This window comes from Dipodomys spectabilis, unplaced genomic scaffold (genome assembly GCF_019054845.1).
Source record: "Dipodomys spectabilis isolate Male_0828 unplaced genomic scaffold, ASM1905484v1 ptg000042l, whole genome shotgun sequence".
Taxonomy (NCBI): Eukaryota; Metazoa; Chordata; class Mammalia; order Rodentia; family Heteromyidae; genus Dipodomys; species Dipodomys spectabilis.
The window spans coordinates 15,069,297-15,093,025 of NW_024870719.1; the positions used below are offsets into that span (position 1 = coordinate 15,069,297).

Below are 23,729 nucleotides of genomic sequence, written 5' to 3' on the forward strand. Positions count from 1 at the left end.
TTTTAATATGTGTATTTACTTCTCATTTTTTTTGAGAACCTTCTTCAACTTTATACTCCAGACCTGCCTTCCAATTGAATTATTTATATTATTTTCCAAGATACTTGGTTTTCTGGAAGCTGTTCTTCCTTTAAGAGTTCTTTACTGCTGAATTGTTTTCTCTTTCTCATGTAGAGACCTTCCTCAGATTCCTATTAACTTTAGTTATGTATTCATTTTTTTTTTTTTTTGGTCGGTCATGGGGCTTGAACTCTGGGCTTGGGCGCTGTCCCTGTACTCTTCAGCTCAAGGCAAGCACTCTACTGCTTGAGCCACAGTGCCACTTCTGGTTTTCTAGTGATTTTATTGGAGATAAAAGTCTCACGGACTTTTCTGCCCGAGCTGGCTTTGAACTGTGATCCTCAGATCTCAGCCTCCTGAGTAGCTAAGATCACAGGCATGAGCCATGGGCGCCTGGCTGTATTCATTTTTTTAACAGCACAAGACTAAAGATGTGCATGTGTATGTGAGGCATATCAGCTATTACATTCGGTGCAGTGTTATCTAGCTAAGCAGTTTATACCTTAATATAGAAGATTCACTTAACATATTTCCTATATTAAGCTGACTAATGTCGGTTGTGGGACCTGAACTCTGGGCCTGGGCGCTGTCCCTCAGCTCTTCAGCTCAAGGATAGCACTCTACCATTTGTGCCAAGCACCACTTCCAGCTTTTTCTGCTTTTGTGGTGCTGAGGAAGTGAACCCAGGGCCTTATGCATGCAAGGCAAGCGCTCTACCACTGAGCCACCTTCCCAGCCTCATATTAACATTTTAAAAGAACAAATACTTGGTAGTTCAATTGTATAATGTTTTATTGTTTGCATATTGCATAGGAAAAGAACAGAGTCAGAAGACTCATGGTCTGGCTCAATCACTAACCTGTATGAATTGGGCAAGTCACTAACCTCATTAAAACCCTTACTTCCTTGTCTGAAACATGGGGACAATAATACTTATTTTACAGAATTGCTAAAGGATGGATGAGATAGCTACACTGCTTTCCTCCCAAGGAGCTAGGGAGAATTACAGTTTTGCTGCTGTTTGTCATCTCAATGCTAATTGTTCTTAATAAATGCATTAAGACAACAAAGGGTACCATAACACTTTTTGAATACTCACAATAGCAAAAGAAACTGAAAAAATGGCCCTATGCTTTCTTATTTTTGGAATACTGGTTTCAACAATACTTATTTATACTATCCCATCAGGAGATTCCATTTAAAGTCTTTTCCCTCCCTTAAACCTATTCAAAATGAATACTCTCACATATACGAAAACCCCAAGATTACAAGTATAATTGCTTTACAGTTCCCCTCTGGCATAGTATAAGTAAAATACATTATAAGGGCAGTTAAATACTTTTCTCCTCTACATTAGGGATGATAATATATATGAAGATTATTTCTTATGCATTATCCCCAATGCAAAAAAAAGTCACAGGTCCATTATACTGCTTGTCAAGAATACATACACATGGTAGTCATACCATACTTAGACATACTCAGACCTTTCTAAGAATATTTCAACCATCATTAATATTTTTTGCATGACCTTTACAACTATTTGTAACTGAAAATACAAAACTCTCCTTTAAGGCAATCTTGCATGAAACTGTACTATAAAATACTTTGTTAAATGAAAATTGCCTATGTGTTGAATTCTTACACAGACTGCCTCTAACTCCTAAAGCACTAGTCTGAAAAGATAAAGAAAAATTTTATACATTATAAAAACTTTAAGCTGCTCTGCAACCTTCCTTTTCTAAAAGTTAGATATATCACACCACTCCAGCAAGAGATTAATAAATAAGGATTAAATATTCTATTTTACACAAACATACAGAATGGCCAATGGACAGTGAAAGGCTTGTCAAATCATTTCTATATCCATGTGTTCATTAAGAAGGATAAGGCATGGTATAAAATGATAGAATGGTCACTAAATCTTTCCAGATAATCACATGAGTTATTTAAAAATACCATGGCACCCTTGTTACAAACATTATTAATTTCTTTAAAAAAAGACTGTTTCCTGGAACTAGAGGACTATTTGTCTCATAGCTTTTATTAAGCAAACTTGATATAACCACCACACAGTGGCAAGAGATAGACTAGCTGTTTCCAGCTACAGAAAATATTGAATTCTACCCTAATGTACAGATCATCTGAGATATAACCCATAACAGTTAAAGCAAATCATACTGCCGTCTAATGAATTTCCTTGAAACATTTTTGCTTTCAGTGGAACAGATTCATTTTCCTGTCACTTAAGATTGGTTTTTGTTGCTTAGTAACTATTTTCATGTCCAGCCAGGATGTAGAGATTGCTGTGTGCAGTAGGATTTTCTGTTGGCCTACTTTCCAAAACGACAACCCTGCAATTAAACCAAAACAAAAGGCTTTCTTAAGAGTAAAAACAGATTTCATGCTTCAAATTTCAACATTAAACCAGCAAAGAATATTGGTCTTCTTTCTCACAGAAGTACATAAACATCAGAAATACAAAATTTCATTATTTACACTTTATACTTAAAGCATAACTGAATAGTAATTACTAAATGTAAAATATTATACTACTTGGGGAGAGTCTCATCATCATCTTTATGCATTACTCATTTACTCATCTTTACTAACAACCAATGTACTTATGTATATTTGCCAACAATAGATATAGCAATGCTTCAGGAATTTACTCTAATGGTAAGGGGTAGAAGGGCTGAGAGAATAAAACAAAACCTAGGAGTCATTCATCCATAATTGTTCTTCAATGTATTTGAAAATAAATGTTTGAAAATTGGACCCTTCTCCTTTGCCTGTTGAACAAAGTACAAGTCAGAGATCTGATGCAAAGAAAAAATATCAATCAAGTGCCATCCCATAACATTATGATTGTAAAGAGGAGTTTCAGAACTATATGAAAATAGGTACAGAAGAAAGCCTAGAAAGCAATGGGAAGACATACTGTACCTATATTTTATATTTCTGAGGTATACAAATTTTCTGGATAGTACATTTTTTTCCCAGTTGTGGGGCTTGAACTCAGGGCCTGGGTGCTGTCCTGTCCTTAAGTCTCTCTGTGCCCAAGGCTAGTGCTCTACCACTTGAGCCACAGTGCCACTTCTGGCTTTTTCTGAGTAGTTTATTGGAGATAAACATGGACTTTCCTGCCCTTGGCTGGCTTCCAACTGTGAGCCTCACAACTCAGCCTCCTGAGTAGCTAGGCATGAGCCACTAGCATCCGGCTACTATATGAATTTTCTACAACTAGCATACTATTACGTTTATAACGAGTAGTAAAAATATACTTCATATTATGTGTTACAGAAAAGGGGAAAACAGTTATAATGTAACTACCTAGAGTTAACCACTATTAGTATTTTGATATATTCAGTGATTTCTATGTATATTTAAAAACAACAAATTTCAATCACTTATTTATTTATCCATTGTAGGGCTTGAACTCTGGACCTGGGCACTGTCCCTGAGCTCTTCAGTTCAAGGCTAGCACTGTACCATTTGAGCCATGGTACCACTTCCAGTTTTTCTGGTGGTTAATTGGAGAAAAAAGTCTCATGGAATTTCCTGCCTGGGCTGGCTTTGAACTGCGATCCTCAGATCTCAGCCTCCTGAGTAGCTAGGATTACAGGCATGAGCCACTGGCACCCAGCTCAATCACTTTAAAAATTAAGACAAAGACTTCAGCTAAGATATAAATCTTAAAATCAAGGAAATAGTCAAGAAGATAAAAGAACATGGCAATGGTCTGAAAAAGGTAGTTTTAGGAGCAAACTTTGAGTAGTAAGACACTGCAGACTAAGAAGGAAATGAACAACCAAGGAGAAAACTAAAACAAAGGAGAATTAGTTTTTGACAGCAACCCTTCTATAGACGAATTCTCTCAGGTTGTGTCTAATTAAAATACTGTTGGCATCAGGACCACTGGAGGATCCATAATTAATTAGTCCTTTCTGCATCAGAGTATCTCACTCGTTTTGGAGTCCTTTACCCAGTTGTCTTTAAATTATTTTTCTTTTTTGCTGGAATGCTTACTATGTTGTCATCTTTTCTTTTCTTTCTTTCTTTTTTTTTTTTTCTTGGTTGGTCGTGGGGCCTGAACTCTGGGCCTGGGCGCTGTCCCTCAGCTCTTCAGCTCAAGGCTAGCACTCTACCAACTTGAGCCACAGTGCCACTTCTGGCTTTTTCTGCTTAACGTGGTGCTAAGGAATCAAACCCAGAGCTTCATGCATGCAAGGCAAGCGCTCTACCACTCAGCCAGCCTCCTTCCCAGCCCTGCTGTCATCTTTTTTAATAACTAAGGTAGTCATCCTTATTTAAAATCCCTTTTTATCCTTATAAAACTTATTGAAAAATCATGATTCCATTCTATCCCATCTTCCTCAATATTTAATTATATTTAAATCATTATGGTGTCTTCAATCTGTGTCTTATAACTGATGCCTATTGCCATAGCCAATTTTGCTGCAGTTCCATTTTTGATGGGAAAACAGGAAAAATGAGCATTTTATTAGTTACAGAGGTAGACAATGTAGATTTTAGAAACAAAATTAACTATTTTTTCTTATTATGGCACAATTTTAAGACTTGTCTTTTATTTTGTTCACAGAGACACTACACAAATTCCTTTAGATTAGAATGAGCTGAGGAACTGACAAAGCAAATATCAGGAAATGCATATTCATAATAATTAAGAGAAGGTAATTCACCGGGAAGAATGAGTACAAAGGGCTTAGGATTTCTTTCATGGTTCTAGGGACATAAACACCTATACTCCCAACTTTTGTCTTGGCTGAGTATAACTATCTCTGGAATGAAGATCCTTATATTGTATTGACTGGAAACATACAATCTCTTCATTAGTACAACCAAACTATTTATTACCTGTCTGATCCCAATAAGCGAAAAACTCTTGTTTCGTCTGAAATCTCTTGGGTAACCTATGGAAGAAAACTTTTTAGTCACATGTAACCACAGATTGCTTAAGTAACAATTTAAAAATCATTCAGATGGAGCAATTATTAAATAGAATAAATAACAGACTCAATTCCTCAAATGATATACATTTCAGTAAGTTTCTTCTATGAGTGCCTATTAGTAGAATGGCTATTTATGGAACATCTGGTACGGGTCAGGCATTTCCCTTAGAAAAATTCTTTGTGATACACATTATAATTATCAGGTTATTGAAAAAGAATCTAAGGCTCAGAGAGTTCAAGGAACTTGCACAAGGTGAGATAAATTGCTATCTATTATATTTCTTGCTGTTTTCTGAAATGATACAGCAGGGCCTCAGCAATGAAGTGCATCCTGAGCAACCCTTAACAGAGATGGATGGGAGAGCACCTGGTGCATTCTGCAACATTGCCAAGTGGTCCCTGGTTGTGCACAGTGTGGGAATAGGTTATGAACGTTGTTATTCCTTCTCCTTCATGTTATATTCCTCATTTTATCACCTGTTTTCTGAAATTTATTCCCAAATAAACTACCTGTAGTTGGGTTCTTTGTGAAGTAACCTTTTGAAGGTAATCAAACTAACACAGCCTGGCTGTCTAGCTAGGAAGACAGAATTAATAAATGTGACTCAAAATACAAGTTAGCTGCTATATTAGATGAAGTTACTTTTCATGGTATTAAGTTTGGACCAAATCATAGATTAGAGTGACTGACTATTAATGTAAGAAAAGGTTTAAGACTTAAACTAGGTCTAACTGAAAGTTGAGAACAGAAAGAAAGAGGTGAGCAAGCTATGGTAAAAGTAGGTAGGTAAGTGGCTAGGAGTTTAGGTAGGTGGCAGAGGGCCTTCCTAGTTCAAAGTCATGGGTTCGATTCCCAGCACCACCAACCAATGAGTGAACCAATGTAGTGAGGAAATAGGATTTTGATCTGATGACAGACAGGTTATTTTCTGTACATTTCTCATAAAAAGACAACAAGAATGAAAATAGCATTTAAGAATAATTGACCTTATAGAATTAAGTAGGATTGTAGATTTTATCAAATGCAGGGACCTGGTGACTTATAACGTGGTTATTAACTTAGATAAATTCACATTTCAAAGACAGTTACTTTTTCCTGGAGGGAGAAATATTTATTCACATATGAATAAGTATGAATAAAAATAAAGGCAAATTCAATAGAACAAGATTCTAAACTTTACAATAAGTCCACAAATTTGTGGGACCATGGTATAGAAAAATTACACAAATAGGAAATGGCTCTGTTAAGCCAGGAATTCACCCCTCAAGGCTAGAAGGCTAGAACTGAATCCCATCTCTGAAATGAAATGTATCCTGCTTATCTCAGCTTCAAATATGTATTTTTTAATTTTCAAAACCTAGGCTCTGCCACTTAACTATGACTCTAGACAAGTTATTATCCACTCTGAAATTGTAAAAAAAAAATAGTAGTATGAAGAATATCTATTCCATTGGATTATTTTGAGCCATAAATGAATATTTATAAACAGCCTAGAACATAATTGGTATTATGCATTTACAATAACAGTGTCATCAATGTAGTTGATACTTACTAAAAAAACTCTTAAAATCTTATTAAACTTATTTCCTTAGTTTTTCTTTAGTTCTATGATCCAACAAATATTAATTTATCATTTAAAGTATATTTTAAAAGCAGCTATGCATTTATATATTATGGAGAGTGCTCATTAAATTTATAAGTTTAACACGGTCATAACCATATTTACAAATTGCAAATTACAGGAATGAAAGTATGTAAATATGTTGTATAACTACTTGTGGGCACTAAGTATCTAAAAATATAAAACCAAATTGAACATTAGTTCAATTAGTTTAGAGCACTAAAGGTACCAAAGATGGTAATGTAGCTTCAGAAAGAAAATACATAAAATGGGACTGTGAAGATGGCTCAGTAGTACAGTGCTTGCCTCCCATGCATGAAGCCCTGGGTTCAATTCCTCAGCACTACATAAACAGAAAAGGCCAGAAGTGGCACTGTGGCTCAAGGGGTAGAGCACTAGCCTTGAGCTGAAGAGCTGAGGGACAGCGCCCAGGCCCAGAGTTCAAGCCCCAGAGTTCAAAAAACCCCCAAAAAGCATAAAATGAAATGTTTCAATATTCACTTGGCAGGAGTCATGGAAGTTGAGAAAACTTACCTCATCTGACTTGAAGCTCTTACCCTGCATCCCATGTTTCCAAAAAGCTAACACGCTGTCTTGAAGGCATACTAAAAATGATAAGTGAGAACTAAAGTAAACCACAGTGCATGTCACTGTAAATTTCCCTTAACTCTTTTTTAATAAAGATAACATAAGACTATTCTAGTGCTTAGGGCAAAATTCCACTGTCTAGACCATTATTTCCCAACATTTTTTGTGGCTAAGACATGTCTAAACTCAAGTAATATCCTGAGGCAGGGTTGTACAAGTTTTTAAAGATGTATGCAACAACAAGTATCATTTAGATATAGGCTTAACATATGATTGAGTACTGGTTTATTAATTTCTCTTTCATATGTCTTAAATAAAGTAAAAACATAGCTGGGGTTTTGGATTAAACTTTAAGGAGCTATAAGCAAACATCTTTTTGTTTATATTTTCTTTATAATAAAATTAATTTTTAAAGCAAACCTGCCATTACAATCCAAAATTTAATGACTCACTGAATATTAAAGATTTGAGTCAATTCTTATACAAGAATTTTAGTGTTTAACCAATTATAATGTTAGGTCTAAGGGATAGTTAAACAGAATTAAGAAAGTAGAAACAGAAAGATGGTGAGGGAAAATTATTAAAAATTACCAGTAAACTTAATAGAATACCAAGTATGAAGTTAGAATGTAAGAATGTTTTGAGAAGCAGCTGGGCACTGGTGGCTCATGCCTGTTATCCTAGCTATTTGAGAGTCTGAGATCTGAGAACTGCAGTTTGAAGCCTGCCCAGCAGTAAAGTCCATGAGATTCTTACCTCAAATTAACCCTCAATAAGCAGGAAGTGGAGTTGTAGCTCAAGTGGTAGAGCACTAGCCTTGAGCACAAAAGCTCAGGCAGCACCCAGGCTCTGAGTTCAAGCCCCTGAAGGGGCAAAAAAAAAAAAAAAAAGTTCTGGGAATGTACTTCAGTTCAATAAAAATAAATGCATTTGATGATGACAAATCACATGTGTTTCCTTAATTGTGATAAATGAAAAACTGAGTTACCAGTTTTATTTTTTTAAGGGACTCTGTCCAAGAGGATCACTGTAACCATTTCAAGGTTTAGCAACAAGAAGTGATGTTAGCCAAAGAGGAACAAACTTTCATATAAAAATGAAAATTCCCTACATAATTTGGCATATATGCAAATTTAATATGTTAGTACATCACAATTAAAACAAAAATGACCTATCTGCTAGACTCTTTCAAAGATATTAAATCAAAAAGTACAAAAAGGAGTAAAAGATGAAAGTAGCTTCCAGAATTCTTCTGTTTAGACTTTCTGCTAGAACAAGTTAAATTTTCCAATCATAAGCAAGGTATGTTTCTATCAGATGTTATACACAGAAGCTCAAATATGGTGCTGGGGACTGAACCCAGGGCCTCATGTGCTCTTCCACTGAGCTACAAAACTGCAGCTCTGAGAAACTCATTTTTTAAAACCAAAAATTTTCTAAGTAGGGAAAAAAACAGTGAGTCAGGTGCTGGTGACTCAACCCTATAATCCTAGCTTCTCAGGAGGCTGAGATCAGAGAACTGTGATTCAAAGATAGACTGTGCAGACAAATTTGAGAAACTCTTGTTCCCAATCAATCTGCAGAAATGGAAGTGTGGCTCAAGCTACAAGCAGAAAAACCTGAGTGGAGTGCAAGGCTCTGAGTTTCCCAGTACTGGCGCACACACAAGAAGCATACAAAAATGTAATTATAAGACAAATATGGTTTAGATGCCTAAATAAAAAGAGCCATTTTTTCCCCTGGTCCTGGGGTTTGAACTCAGGGCCTGTGCACTGTCCCTCTGTGCTCAAAGCTAATGCTCTATCACTTGAGCCACAGTGCCACTTCTGTCTTTTTTGAGTAGTTATAAGAGTCTCACAGGGATTTTTCTGCCTGGGCTGGCTTTGAACCATGATCCTCAGATCTCAGCCTCCAGAGTATTTAGGATGACAGGAATGGAGCCACTAGTGCTCAGCTCCAACTTTTTTTTTAACCCCTTTCTTTGATTTAGGGTGGATATATCATCAATTGTCCAAAGTGTGTGTGTGTGTGTGTGTGTGTGTGTGTTGGTCGGTCGTGGGGCTTGGGCACTGTCCATGAGCTCTTCAGCTCAAGGCGAGCGCTCTACCGCTTCAGCCACAGCACCACTTCCGGTTTTCTGGTGGTTTATTGGAGACAAGAGTCTCACGGAGTTTCCTGCCCGGGCTGGCTTTGAACCGCGATCCTCAGATCTCAACCTCCTGAGTAGTTAGGATTACAGGCGTGAGCCACCGGTGCCCGGTGTCCAAAGTGTTTTTAGCCATATTTTTCTCACAAGTTCTATCACTCGTAGGGAAAATATTATTGGTATGTCCTAAGAAATATGTAAAAACTAATATATTTTAATGGTTTTTTAAATTAGAAAACCAGTGAGTTTTGCAGTTTTAAATACTGATTTAAAAAAAGCCAATTAAATAGTGTATTTAGTTTCTAAACTTTGGTAAAGTTGTTATTCACCTATAACCAGATCTAAATGCAAAAATGGTTAATACTTTCTCTCACATGTGGAAGCTGAATCTAAAATACAATTATGTATAACATATACATGGCTCAATGCGTTAATGTACTAACTGACAAAGGAGAGTATACTTATGGCAGGAATCTAAAAGTGTAATTCCCTCGAACAACGAAAGTACTATTTATCAAAACGAATACTAGGAAGTGGAAACATGTTTTGGGGGTGAACCAGGAAAGGGGGACCAGGAATGGAAGAGTGACCAAATGTAGTCATTATATTCAGTGTACATTATGTAAAAAAATGAACTATGTAACTTGAGGGTAGGGATAGGAGGGGTAAAATGGGAAAGAATGAGGAAGGGGTGATATTGATCAAGAAGAATTATACTGATAACCTGACATAAAATTGTAATGCTTTTTACAACTACTTAGTACCAATAACAAAAAAAGCACATTAACATACACTAAGTAGAATATTATATAGCAAAGAATTTGACCATATCTAAAACTATTATCATACCAAACAAACACCTTATGGTTTATAAAGAACTGAGAAAAGTATAATTAGCGATGCAGCAATGGGAAAGATAAACATAAATTATTTTAAGATTTTTTTTTTTGGTTGATCCTAGGGCTTGAACTCAAGGCTTGGGAACTGTCTCCAGGCTTGTGCTCTACCACTTTGAGCCACAGCTCCATTTCTGGTTTTCTGGTAGTTAATTGGAGATAAGATTGTCAAGGACTTTCCTGCCTGGGCTAGCTTTTAACTGTGATCCTCAAAGCTCAGCTTCCTCAATAGCTAGGATTACAGGTGTGAACCACCAGTGCCCTGACACTACTCTAAGTTTTAAATATAAAAAAAAAATACTTGTATTCCCAGTATGGTAGGTACTGACATATAACTAATTACTCACACGAAAATTTAACTAGAAATTAAAAAGTAATCTGCAGTACTAGCTATGTTTCTGGTGTTTACCAGCAACATGTGTTTAATGGGTATTGTATTTAAGAACACAGACAGAACAGTTCTATCACCACAGAAACTTCAATGAAGCTGTGCAGGTCTAGTAACTCTCTTTAGATCTAACATTCTATTCTACAGAATGACCAAAACATCCTAAGTATTTAAACTCAACAATAAGAAAGAGGTACTTACCTACAGATTCAATGCGAAAATCAAAACTTAGCTCAGAGGCCAGTTTCTTACTTGATTTTAGTTTTCCTTGTAGATTTACAATTTTTACAAATTCTTAAAACAAACAAAAAACCCAAAAGTCAAGACCAGTTATTCAAATTCCCTAAAATCAACTTATGATATAAATAACTGTTTTATTTATTTATTTATTTATATTTATTTTTGCTGGTCCTGGGGTCTGAACTCAGAGCATGGGCACCGTCCTTGTTCTCTTTGTGCTTAAGGCTAGTGTTCTACCACTTGAGCCATAGTATTACTTCCAGCTTTTTCTGAGTAGTTTATTTGAGATGGGAGTCTTATGGATTTCTCTACCTGGGCTGGTTTCAAACTGCAATCTTTAGATCTCATCCTCCTGAGATTACAGAAGGATTACAGGCGTGAGCCATTGATGCTTGGCTTCATTAATGTTTTGAAAAACAAGCTATAAGAGTGTCTCTTCTGGTAGATGACAATTTTATTACCATTATTTTTTGTTTATAAGCAGTACACACCGAACACTTTTTCATTTTTTTTAAAGAATATTTATTGTTTTCAAGAGGCAACTTTGGTGCCTCTTGGCAATGAGTTGATTTTTCCTTACAAATTACACAAATATATAGTATCATTTGCAACAATTCATCTCTCTACTGTAGGAGTTCGATTGCAAAGGTCTTAGGGCACCAACCGTACTCTCCAGGACAAGAGGCTCTGGAATGGACATGGGGAGCACAAAACAACCCATCTCCTTTTGTCTACTGTTCTTGAATTTCACCATCTTGGCTCTGACTGGAAGACCGTCTTTCTTTGTGTTGCTTTTTTAGTCTATTGTCTTAACTCCCTCAGATCAATGATGATGAATTTTGTCTTGTAGAATTCATTACATAAAAAATACGTTGAATTTTAAGAAGCAGAATGCTTCCTGTGCCAGATCTAAAGATTTTTATGTCTCTCAACTGTTCACAGTATAACACATTTCTACCAAAACACCTTTCCCTGCATCAAATGACTCAAAGTCAAACCTAGAAGAATGCTAGAAATTTACTCTCATAAGACTCTAAACATTCATGTTACATGACTTTACAGACTGTAGCAATAAAATCTTTTATTTTTATAGTTAAAGTGAGCTATGACACACAGAATCATTTCTACAGATTTTACCCCAAGGTTTTTTTTTTTTTTTTTTGGTCAGTTGTGGGGCTTCAACTCTGAGCCTGAGCGCTGTCTCTCAGCTATTCAGCTCAAGGCTAGTGCTCTACCACTTGGGCCACAGTGCCACTTCTGGTTTTCTGGTGGTTTATTGGAGATAAAGAGTTTCATGGACTTTCCTGCCTGGGCTGGCTTTTAACCGCGATCCTCATTTCTCAGCTAGGATTACAGGTATGAGCTACCGGTGCCCAGTATATTTAATTTTTTTTCCAATAAAACCAGGCCACTTGGAAAAATAGAAGCCATTAAAGATCTTATCAACAAGTATTAGTATTAAAAAAAACCTGTAAAATAATACTTACTGTCTAAACACACTAAAACAGTATCTCTCTCCAACTGTGTTACATGAATGGAATCTAATTGTTGGCTACCTAAAAGAGAAAAGAAAGGTATAGTTTTATACAATGTTTTAACAAACTAAAACGTAGATCACAGTCTTTGAATGTAACATAAATTAACTTTCATCCTGTTACTTAAAAAAAAGGGGGAAATAAATTTAAGTCCTAATACAGATAACTGAGCTATAAAATTCATTAATTAGAAAGTGGAGGTGTGCCTCAAGAGGTAGAGTACCAACCTTGAGCAAAAAAGCCAAACAACAGCACCAGTCTTTGAGATCAAGTCCCATCACCAGCACAAAAAAGATAGGGGATGGGGGAGATGAAACAACAAAACCTTCAGAATTACCCTTTTTTTTTTTTTTTTTTTTAAGTACTAGAGATCAAACTCAGGGCCTTCTGCTAGCTAGGCAGGTACTCTACCAAGGCATCTCCCTTGTTCGTGTCAGTCCTGGGGCTTGAACTCAAGGTCTGCACACTGGCCCAGAGCTTTTATGGTCAAGAATAGTGCTCTACCACTTTAGCCACAGAGCCACTTCCAGCTTTTTGGTGGTTAATTGGAGGTAAGAGTCTCATGGATTTTCCTGCCTGGTCTGGCTCTGAATCAAGATCCCTTAGATCTCGGCCTCCTGAGTAGCTGGGATTATAGGCATGGTCCACTAGCACCTGGTTCCCGCCCCTTTTTGTATTGGTCATTTTTGAGGCAGGGTCTCACCTGGGTCAGCCTTTAAGCATCCTACTTTTACTTCCCTATGTCATGGGGACGACAGGTAAAGGCCACTGTGTCCAGCCACTATGATTCCTCCATAGCTGAGATGATAGGCATGTCCCACCATGCCCAGGCTGGCCTTGAACTATGATCCCTAAATCTTGCTTCTCAAGTAGTTAGTATTACAGGCTTGAGCCACTGCACCCAGCTCATAATTAATACCTTAGTTCTAAGCAGGTCTGAATTATAAAAAAAGATATGAAGTGAAGCAAAGGGTAAATACAGAGATGACAGCAAGACATGACACACTAGATATTATTCTACATTTTTCAAATTCAGATCAGCTAGGTGAGTCCAGCATCTATGAACTAAAAAGAAGCCAGTGATTCAAAATAGAACAGAATGAATAAAACTATGAGCAAAAGAAATTTCCCATTTATTGATGGAAAGGTACAAGTGAGTTAAACTGCTTTGTTGAATGGCAAAAAAAAAAGAGGACACTAAATAGCATAATGAATATCTTTGCAGACCACAACTCTTTGCTTTGTTGATATTCAAAGGCTGTGTCTTAACATCAGCTAACAGAGATAACACTTTGTAAAGCATTTTCAGTAAAACAATTTTAAGCATTAAGATTGCCTAAATGTTTCAGCAGAATCTGATTTCTTATATCCTTAATGATAATTCTGGGAAGTATAAAAATCTTTTCTCCTGAAAATTATACATTCAGTATAAATGGAAGTTTGTATAATATTTTCGGTGTTTAGACTATCAAAAAACAATATATAATGAAGAACATCTATTATACTGTTTCTTTGACAATAATAAGTATTTTTTCTTAGCTAGTTTATGTTCATACATTCATTCAACAAATATTGGTAAGAACTGACTAGATGCAATAACGAATCAGAATTAAGTCTTAAAAGGGTATCAGAATAGGAATTTCTCAACAGGAACTCATTTTAATATAATAGATTTATCACTAGAAGGCACAGCTTCTTGTTTCAATGGTGAACATGGTTGGAATCTGCATCAGCAGTCACTTGTGAAAATGAAGCTGCTAGTAAAGATAAAAGGCTGGCTGGAACTGCTGCTTCACTTCTGCGTGAGGGTGATTTGAGTCAGACAGTCAGAGTCCTGCCTCTCCTCAGGAAATCATTTTTGGCCTATTCACATCTTTTTTTTTTTTTGGGTCCGGTCGTGGGGCCTGAACTCTGGGCCTGGGTGCTGTCCCTCAGCTCTTCAGCTCAAGGCTAGCGCTCTACCACTTGAGCCACAGCGCCACTTCCGGCTTTTTTCTGTTTGCTTATGTGGTGCTGAGGAATCGAACCCAGGGCCTCGAGCATGCAAGGCAAGCGCTCTACCACTGAGCCACCTTCCCAGCCCCATTTTTGGCCTATTTTAATGTTAGTCTAGACTATGTTAAAAGTGGTTAAAATAGGACACCTTAAGTATTAAACAGACAACAACTAAACACTAACATGAATCCCCGACCCCCAACTCAGATGAGGACTCAATAAATGTCTAACGCTGAGGAATATAACCTCCTCATATATCACACAGAAGAAGGTGGTTACAAATGTATACTAGATAATGACCACTTACTCTATAGTAACCAAACCCCTCCTTATAAGAGAGTTGGGGCTCTTAATTAAAAATTATCTTGGCTTTCATTTTTGGTTTGTTCTAAAATAAATTGATCTGTAGCTCTTTTTGAGTAGTAACTACATAACATGGAGAGATTTTTCACTTGACTTTATTCTCATGCTAATAAAGCAATGTAATTTTACATATCTTTCAGCAATAGTAGAAGGACAAGCATCCAACTCAACAAAGCCATTAAAGAATAAAGAGAACGGTGAGTTTAGAGTCATCATAGTCCAGTGCACACTGGAACTGTGCACATTGGACTTGTACTGGGTTGAGACATTTTTAGCACATGAAATCAGGCTGGTAGCCTGGAATTAGCCACAGTGGTAGTGTTTATAACCCCCTAAATAGGAAACCATAACAAATGATTGCACCCAAAGATCCTGCTGTGAAATTAGGACTTCAGTGATTCTTACTTGGAAAGTGACATTAATATGGACTTTGTATTAGCTTTAATATCTGCGATACATAAAAATATGTTATTTAGCCTGCAAGTGATGAAAAGCTAAGCTGTTCAATAAGAAGCATCAAACTTAAAACACTTGCAATAGACTTCTTTGCCACATTATATGACAATCCTTCTACAAGTAAGTGAAACATGTGGCCTAAGTCTTTTTGTGCCTGAATTATTTCACTTAATATAAAGGCCTCTAGTTTCATCCATGTTGTTCATTTCTTTTTTTTTTGTCAGTTGTTGGGCCTGAACTCTGGGCCTGGGTACTGTCCCTCAGCTCTTCAGCTCAAGGCTAGCGCTCTACCACTCGAGCCACAGTGCCACTTCTGGCTTTTTCTGTTTATGTGGTGCTCAGGAATTGAACCCAGGGCTTCATGCACGCAAGGCAAGCACTCTACCACTGAGCCACCTTCCCAGCCCAATGTTGCTCATTTCTTTTTAAAATTTTTTTTCTTTTTCTTTACAGTCTCAAAATATAGCTCTGTATATATACTACATTTTCTTTACTTGTTCATCCATTGATGTATAATTAGTTTGATTCTAAATTTGACTACTACAGGTAATGCTGCAATAAACATATAAGTACAGATATCATGTACTTTGGATTCATATCAAACAGTGAAATTGCTGGATCACATAGTAGTTCTTGCTGTAGTTTTTTTTTGTTTGTTTTTTGGTCGGTTGGTCGTGAGTCTTGAACTCTAGGCCTGGGCACTGTCCCTGAGCTCTTCAGCTCAAGGCAACTCTATCACTTGAGCCACAGTGCCACTTCTGGTTTTCTGGTGGTGAATTGGACATGAGTCCTTACAGACTTTCCTGCCCAGGCTGGCTTTGAACAGTAATCCTCAGATCCCAGCCTCCTGAGTAGCTAGGATTACAGGTGTGAGCCATTAGCACCTGGCTTGCTGTAGTTTTTTTGAAAAATCTCCATAGCATTTTCTATAATGCCCATATTAACTTACATTGGCTATACTAATTTACATTACAATCAATCATGTATAAGAGCTCCCCTTTCTCTGTTCCCTTCACAGAATTTTTGTGTTTTTTAGTTTTTCTGATAATAGCTATTCTAACTGGGGTGCTATTTCATTATAGTATTGATTTGCACTTGATGACTAGTGAAGTTGGGATTTTTTTTCATTAAAAAATGTCCTTACAGCTGGGCACTAGTAGTTCACATCTGTAATCCTAGCTACACAGGAAACTGAGATTCCAGGATTGTGGTTTAAAGACGGCCTGAGCAGGAAAGGCTGTAAGACTCTTATCTTCAATTAACTACCAAAAAGCCAGAAGTAAAGCTGTGGGTCAAATGAGTGCTACCCTTGAACAAAAAAAACTCAGCACCCAAGCCTTAGAATGGCACACGCTCGCGAGCATGCACACACACACACACACACACACACACACACACACACACACACACACACACACACACACACACACACACAATATCCCAAAACACTCTTAACCAGTACCAGTGGGCCACACCTATAATCCTTACTACTCAGGAGGTTGATTGGAAGATGGTGGTTTAAAACCAGTTGGGGCAGGTTATCTCCAATTAACCACCAAAAATCCAGCAATGAAGATGTGGCTTAAATGGTATCTGTCTTGGGCAAAAAGGCTCAGGGAAAGCACCCAGGCCTTGGTGGGTTGACTCCCAAAAAAGAAAAAAAAAATTCTTGACTGATATTTCCAAATTTAAAATTTGAGAAAAACTTTCCAATCTTTTTGGAGCCTTGGATTAATAAACCCCTAGACTAACTATTTGTAGCTATTTGTAGAAAGTAAAATAAATATTTAAATGGAAAAGCTTGAAGGCTTATATCTCAGAAACTTCTCAAATCTGAAGAGCATACACCATGATTTTAACAGGTGAAGGGGAAAGAGAGAAAGGATAAAATAGGATAGTTAAAAAGGTAAATAAGATAAATTTATATGCTTGAGAAGCTGGTAAGGGCTGGGAAGGTGGCTCAGTAGTAGAGCACTTGCCTTGCATGCTCGAGGCCCTGGGTTCGATTCCTCAGGACCACATAAGAAAAAAGCCGGAAGTGGCGCTGTGGCTCAAGTGGTAGAGTGCTAGCCTTGAGCTGAAGAGCTGAGGGACAGCGCCCAGGCCCAGAGTTCAGGCCCCATGACCGGACCCCCCCCCCCCCCCCCCAAAAAAAGAAGCTGGTAAAAAGTTGACTATCTTAGAAAACATTATTTATTAGTAAGTCCAAACACAAACAACTAACACTTTTATTTGTTCATTTTGTTGGTTGTAGGGCTAGAACTCAAGGCCTTGGTGCTGTTTCTGAGCTCTTTTGCTCAAGGCTAGGCCTCTACCACTTTAAGCCACAGCTTTACCTCTGGGTTTTGAGTGGCTAATTGGAGATAAAGAGTCTCACAGGGACTTTTCTATTTGGCCTGGCTCTGAATTGAGGTCCTCAGATGTCAGCCTCCTGAGTAGCTAGGATTACAGGTGTGAGTCACTGGCTCCTGGCACACAAGTAACCATTTTAAATGCCAGGAATTTAAGTTTTCCTTGGTAAAATAATTTGTATCAAAGTTCCTCTGACAAAAGTATCATAAACTATGAACTTATAGGGAAATTATGTTCTGAGTATTAAGAGTCCACACCATTTGAATATGCTTCTTTTAAATGCAAAAGCATCAGCATTCTAACTTAAAGTAAAAAACACTTACCTGCACCAATTTCTGTAAACCATGAAGATGCAGAATTCAAATTGATTGTTTCAAACTGAACTACTTGATTCACTTCAGTGCCTTTACTAATAGCTACACAGACCATGGGGTATTCCTGTTCTGGTATCACCAACATTTCAAAAACGTTCAAAGGACTTGGTAAAGGAAAATCAAAGTGCTGCAAAAAAACAAAAAACAAAAAACAACAGAATATAATTTAGGAACAATTTTCCCATTCACACTTCTGAATAAAGCAAATTGACTGGGGCTGGGAAGGTGGCTCAGTGGTGGAGCGCTTGCCTTGCATGCATGAGGCCCTGGGTTCAATTCCTCAGCACCACATAAGCAAAAAGAAAAAAGCCAAAGTGGCACTATGGCTCAAGTGGTAGAGTGCTAGCCTCGAGCTGAAGAGCTGAGGGACAGCGCCCAGGCCCAGAGTTCAGGCCCCATGACCAGAACATCCCCCCCCCCCCAAAAAAAAAAAAAAAAACAAACCAACTGACTTATCCATTTTTGGCTTTTTCTGTTTATGTGGTACTGAACCCAGAGCTTCATGAATGCTAGGTAAGCACTCTACCACTAAGCCACATTCCCAGCCCCCGATTTATCCATTTCTGTAAAGACCTAACTCCAGGTCTTTGTCATGCTAAGGACAAAAGTTCCATACAATGAGTTTTATAGACCCAGATAGATGAATATTATGCATGTGATGGTTCTAATATACTAAGCAAGAACAATATAAAGAGGGAATATTATCAAGAACATAAAACCCCCTAAACAAAATATATAGCCATTACTAACAGAAGTGTGCCTACCCTAAGTAGCAGAAGTGGGGTTTTAAATGTTTACTTCAAAGTTAGGTCCTGGTGGCTCATACCTATAATCCTAGCTATTCAGGAGGCTGAGATCTAAGGGCTGTGGTTTGAAGCCAGCCTGGACAGGAAAGTTCATGAGACTCCTATCTCTAATAAACTACCAAAAAAGCCAAAAGTGGGGCTGTAGCCAAGTGGTAGAGCACTAGCCTTGAGTGAGAAAAGCTCAGGGACAGCGTGCAGGCCCTGAATTCAAGCCCCATGATTTATTGGCACACACAAAGAAGTTTACTTCAGATACATACTAATGTTTTCTAAAGAAGAAAAATTTCAACATGTAATGCATACCTTTATCAACATGAATTTCTGCATTGGCTCATACCATTGAAGTAGAACAATTCCAGACTGTAAAGCTCCACAGAGGTATTTGTGACCTGTGTAAGGGTTTCTGACTGGAAAAAAAGACATAAAAATGAAAGCACCTGCTGAATACCTTTACATGAAAACAGTTTAGTCAGCAGCAACAATTGAGTTATCATCATTTCAATGTTAAATTAGCTTTTTTTTAAAGAAGTCTGTGCTAAAATAAATGAGGAAAAACAAATTGACTGTGGTATGCTATCAATATCAAAATACAGATGGAAGAAGAAATTATGAAGTATTATTTGGTTGACAAAGAAAAATCACTATCTTGGTGAACTAGGATGAAAAAAAGGGGAAGAAACCAGAGAACGATGATGTTTATTTCTTTTGGTTTTATCATTTTACTTTCTTATATCAATTATAAATTATATAATTTACTTCTAAATAATCTTAATATGCAAAGAATTTAAACAGACACTTACTTTTGGCACTAAAAGTTTTGCTCTTAAGGAAACTAAAAGAATAAATTCTGACAAGAAGGTCTAAGGACAATAGAAATACATGATTTAATTTTGGCATAGAAGTCTTCAATTACCTACTTAAGGCATGATAAAATAACTCACTGTGTAAGTATGCATTAATTCTTCTTAAGCTTCCTTGATTCAAATCCACAAAATTACAAATTAGTTAGTTCCTTCTATATAATTTGTCTCCCTTATCACTAGCATGCATTGATGATGAAAGCACTAATTCTATGGTATTATATAGAAGTTTCTAAAGATTGTAAGCTGATAGATCTTTTCAAGTCATACATCTTAGGAATCTGATCATACACATATATATGATTCTCTTTAGGAAAGTGCTCACAGTGTTTCAAAGTATAGGCTAAATAACACTCAGTGAATGATGGCCTGCATAAACTATAAAAGTCCAATAAGACTGCTTGTGACATTGTAACTCTTAGTCTGTGTAAGGACCATATGAAATTGCCTAAAGATATATTTCTCAGAATGTATTTCCATTGTTGAGTGACATGACTATCCCACACTTATATTTTTTTCTAGAGAGTATTTGATGATACTTTTGAACATTTATGGAGTATGATTATCAATGTGTAGATTCACAAAAAAATTTAGAACGCAAGAATTGAAGACATGGACCCATATCTTGTTCTAGATTCTGTAACTTTCTTGACATAATTAGTGTCAACAATGGTTACTGAAATAAGAAAATTAGGTAGTAAAGACTTTAACCTTCTTCAGAAGGTTTGTCCTCTATCATTTGTCCCCTGAGAAACAATCTCTAAGCCTCTGGAAAGCTATGTTTGATGGTAACATCTTTGTATGGGTAAGGCTGGGAATATCAGATAGTTTTATGGAGGGCTAGTCATGCCAGAGAAACCATCAATGTGACTTTGGGTGGGGCTTTGGGTCATGCTGCATTAGTTGCCCCAGGTTGTATACCGAGATTAGTTGTATATAATCAATCACACCTTCATGATGGGGCCCCAGTAAAAACTCTCGACACTAGGCCTCAAATCATCTTCCCTACTGGCAATGCCTGTGTGTAATGCCACTTACCAATACTGCAAATGGAGGGGTTTAATTAGAGGACAACACAAGCTCCATGTTCAATATTATGTTCTTTTTCCTACGCTCTTCTTCTCTTGACCAATTTTAACTCATATGTTTTCTAGTAGTAATCATGAACATAACTGCATTCAGTAAGTTTTGTGAGTTCTTCTAGTAATTTTTGAATCTGAAGGTAGTTTTGGGGGTACTACCCTAATTTATAATTGATTGTAGAGGTGAGAATGGTTTTATATGGACTGTCCTAATTCATAGTTGAATAAACTCCTATAATAGCATTCACAATGGGCTAGCACTAACTTGCAAGTGTTAGGGTTAAGCAAAGGAATACTGGGATACTATCAGAAATATGGCTTCAAGAATTATGGTTAAAAACTATAGGAACACTAGACTCTGAGAAAACCTTAAGCCTGTTAACTATTTCTGTCCCTACACATTGTTGTCCTTCAGTGGCCTCTAACCTATTTAAAAATTGTCCTTTCTTCCTATTTATTCTATAAGACTCTTCAAATAACTTAAAAAGTGTTTAGCAAACAATCCAAGATGGCGATGAAACAATAGGGAAACACCATAGCTCTCTCCAACTAAATAAGAGAGTTCAAGTTCCAAAGCTCAGTTCCCCTAAGAGATTGACAACAGCAAAAAGACGAATAAATAGAGAAATACAGGAACTGAAAAAAATATAGAAAAAACCCTCAAAACCTGCACAAAGATGGAAAAGTGTGAAGACCCTTCCCTGACCTCTTGCTGTGGCTGCCTGGAGCCTCAGAGCCACAGTGGTCAAAAAAACTCCAGTGAGAAAACTCCCATGGCGCCCGACCCCGACAGTGAAAACAGAGACAAAATAAGGTATTGTGTAACCCAGACCCGGAGCTCCCACCACCACCCTGCTCATCCCATAATCTTCGCCAAAAGAATGCAGTAGTGACCAGTAGTCTACAGCACACAGATACAGGGATCTGCCACAGCGCGCAGGACAGCCCTAAAGAGTACTCCACGGGACACTCCCCTCACCCCCCTTGCTGTGGGAGACCAGCACTGGTGGTAACCCCCAGGGTTTGACCTGGACTCCTCCTCCTCCTGTGTGGGCTACTGGTCCCACAGAAACTAGGAATTGTGAAAGCACCCCAGCTGAGTGGAGTGCAACCCAGCTGCCAGGCTTGACCAAGAGTACCCCTGGACCAGAGATCCAACAACCTACACGGCTGGTCCTTGACTGAAGTTGGGAACTGCTTGCAGGCTCCAGAAGCCAGTGGCAGAAAGAGCCCTAAGAGTGTGCCCCAGAAGGCAGATCCAGAAGTTCAGGTCCCTGAGTCCCATTCTGAAGTCAAGAACTGCATGTGGGTTCAGTGGCAGGAGCCCCACCTGTGTGCCTTAGGCAGAAGCTCGAACAACTTAAATCCAGAGTACCTGGCTGAAGTTGTAAACTGCACATAGGTTCCAGCAGCTGGTGGAGTACACCCAGCCCACCATGTTTGGCTCAGAGCGCCCCTGGGAGATGGCTCAAGCAACCTAGGCTATGGGTCCCTGGCTGAAGTCAGAAACTGTGAGCAGGCTACCACAACTGGCTGTGGAAGGAGCTCTACCTGGGTGTCCCTGGGAGGGAGTCGAAGCGGCCTGCGCTGCCAGTCCCAGGCTAAAGTTGGGAACTGTGCTTGCGGGCTACAACCGCCTGTGAAACAAACTACACCTGTGTGCACCAGGAAGGAGATCAGGCAGCTTAGGCTGCCAGTCCCTGGCTGAAGTTGGAAATTGTGTGTGAGCTCCAGCAGGCGGCTGAATGAGCTGCATGTATGTGCCCCAGGCAGGAGCCCGAGCTGTCTAAACCACCTGTCCCTGACTGAAGTCAGGAACTGAGCGCATGCCTCAGCAGAGGGTGGAGTGTGTCTGCCCACCAGAATCTATCAAGTGTGAGCTTTACCTGGGTCAGACTAGCAGCTGGAGGTTGGCCCCTCCTCCCAAGGAGGCCAGGTAAAGTCCCTCTCAGCTATCCCAGGACAGAGAGCAAGCTTCAACAACTGACCCAGGAACCACCAAATACCAAGCAAAGGCAGCTACCTATTGACCAAACCAGTGAAGAATTCAGGATTTGACTCCAATAATCCCTGAATCCCTATGAGGAAAATCACAGCGAAAAATTACAAGATTCACCAACAGCCAAGAAAGCAAACCATCTCCAAAGGCCAGCAGCCATCCAGGAAAGAACTCCAGTGAATGTGAAAAAGAAATGGAAGACAAAGGCTACATCCAGGAGTTCATACAGGCAATGACCCATGAATTAAAGAGAGAAATGGATCAGAAACTTAAAGAACAAAGGGATGAAATATCGAGAGAGCCAGGATTTCAAAAATAGAGATGCACTCAAGAATACATGTAGTACACACCTCGTTAAGATGAACTTACCACTTTGAGAACTGACATACAAGTCATAAATAAAGCTGGGGACTGGTGGCTCCTGCCTGTAATCCTAGCTGCTCAGGAGGCTGAGATCTGAGGATCACAGTTCAAAGCCAGCCAGGCAGGAAAGCCTGTGAGAATCTTATCTCCAGTTAACAACCAGAAAACCAGAAGTAGTGCTGTAGCTCACATGGCAGAGTGCTTGCCTTAAGCCAAAGAGCTGAGAGACAGTGCCCAGGCCCAGAGTTCAAGTCCCATGACCACCACCAACAAAAGAAATCACAAATGGTCCATGCAAATCACAATGGAATCCATAGTTAAGAGTGAATGAAATGGAAAATAGAATATCAAGTACTGAAGACAAAATGCAGCAACTGGAAAAAAAAGTCACAGATATGGAAAAAACACTCAAAATATGCCAAAGGGAAGTCCAAGAACAAGTAGACAATGCCAAGAAATTTAACCTTTGTATAACTGGGGTCAACGAAGGTGAGAAATAGCAGAATAGAGGGATGCAACACTTATTCAATAAGATTATCACTGAAAATTTCCCCAATCTTAAAAGAGAAAAATCTCACCTATGTAACAGAAGCACACAGAACACCTAGCAAACAGGATCTCAGGAGGAACA

At 38.2% G+C, this 23,729-nt stretch overlaps 1 protein-coding gene across 3 annotated transcripts in view; it reads right to left on the reverse strand.

Moving 5' to 3' along the window:
• Positions 1 to 834: 834 nt before the first annotated feature.
• Positions 835 to 23,729, reverse strand: part of Map4k5 (mitogen-activated protein kinase kinase kinase kinase 5) — a 102,116-nt gene continuing 79,221 nt past the window's right edge. For all 3 annotated transcript variants that reach the window (XM_042677825.1, XM_042677824.1, XM_042677823.1), the window contains 7 exons: positions 19,098 to 19,201; positions 17,938 to 18,115; positions 12,401 to 12,469; positions 10,875 to 10,967; positions 7,190 to 7,260; positions 4,939 to 4,994; positions 835 to 2,414 (listed from right to left, as the gene is read on the reverse strand). In XM_042677825.1, the coding sequence (XP_042533759.1) occupies positions 2,327 to 2,414; positions 4,939 to 4,994; positions 7,190 to 7,260; positions 10,875 to 10,967; positions 12,401 to 12,469; positions 17,938 to 18,115; positions 19,098 to 19,201 (659 nt within the window). In that variant the 3' untranslated portion in view covers positions 835 to 2,326. The remainder of the gene's footprint in view (positions 2,415 to 4,938; positions 4,995 to 7,189; positions 7,261 to 10,874; positions 10,968 to 12,400; positions 12,470 to 17,937; positions 18,116 to 19,097; positions 19,202 to 23,729) is intronic.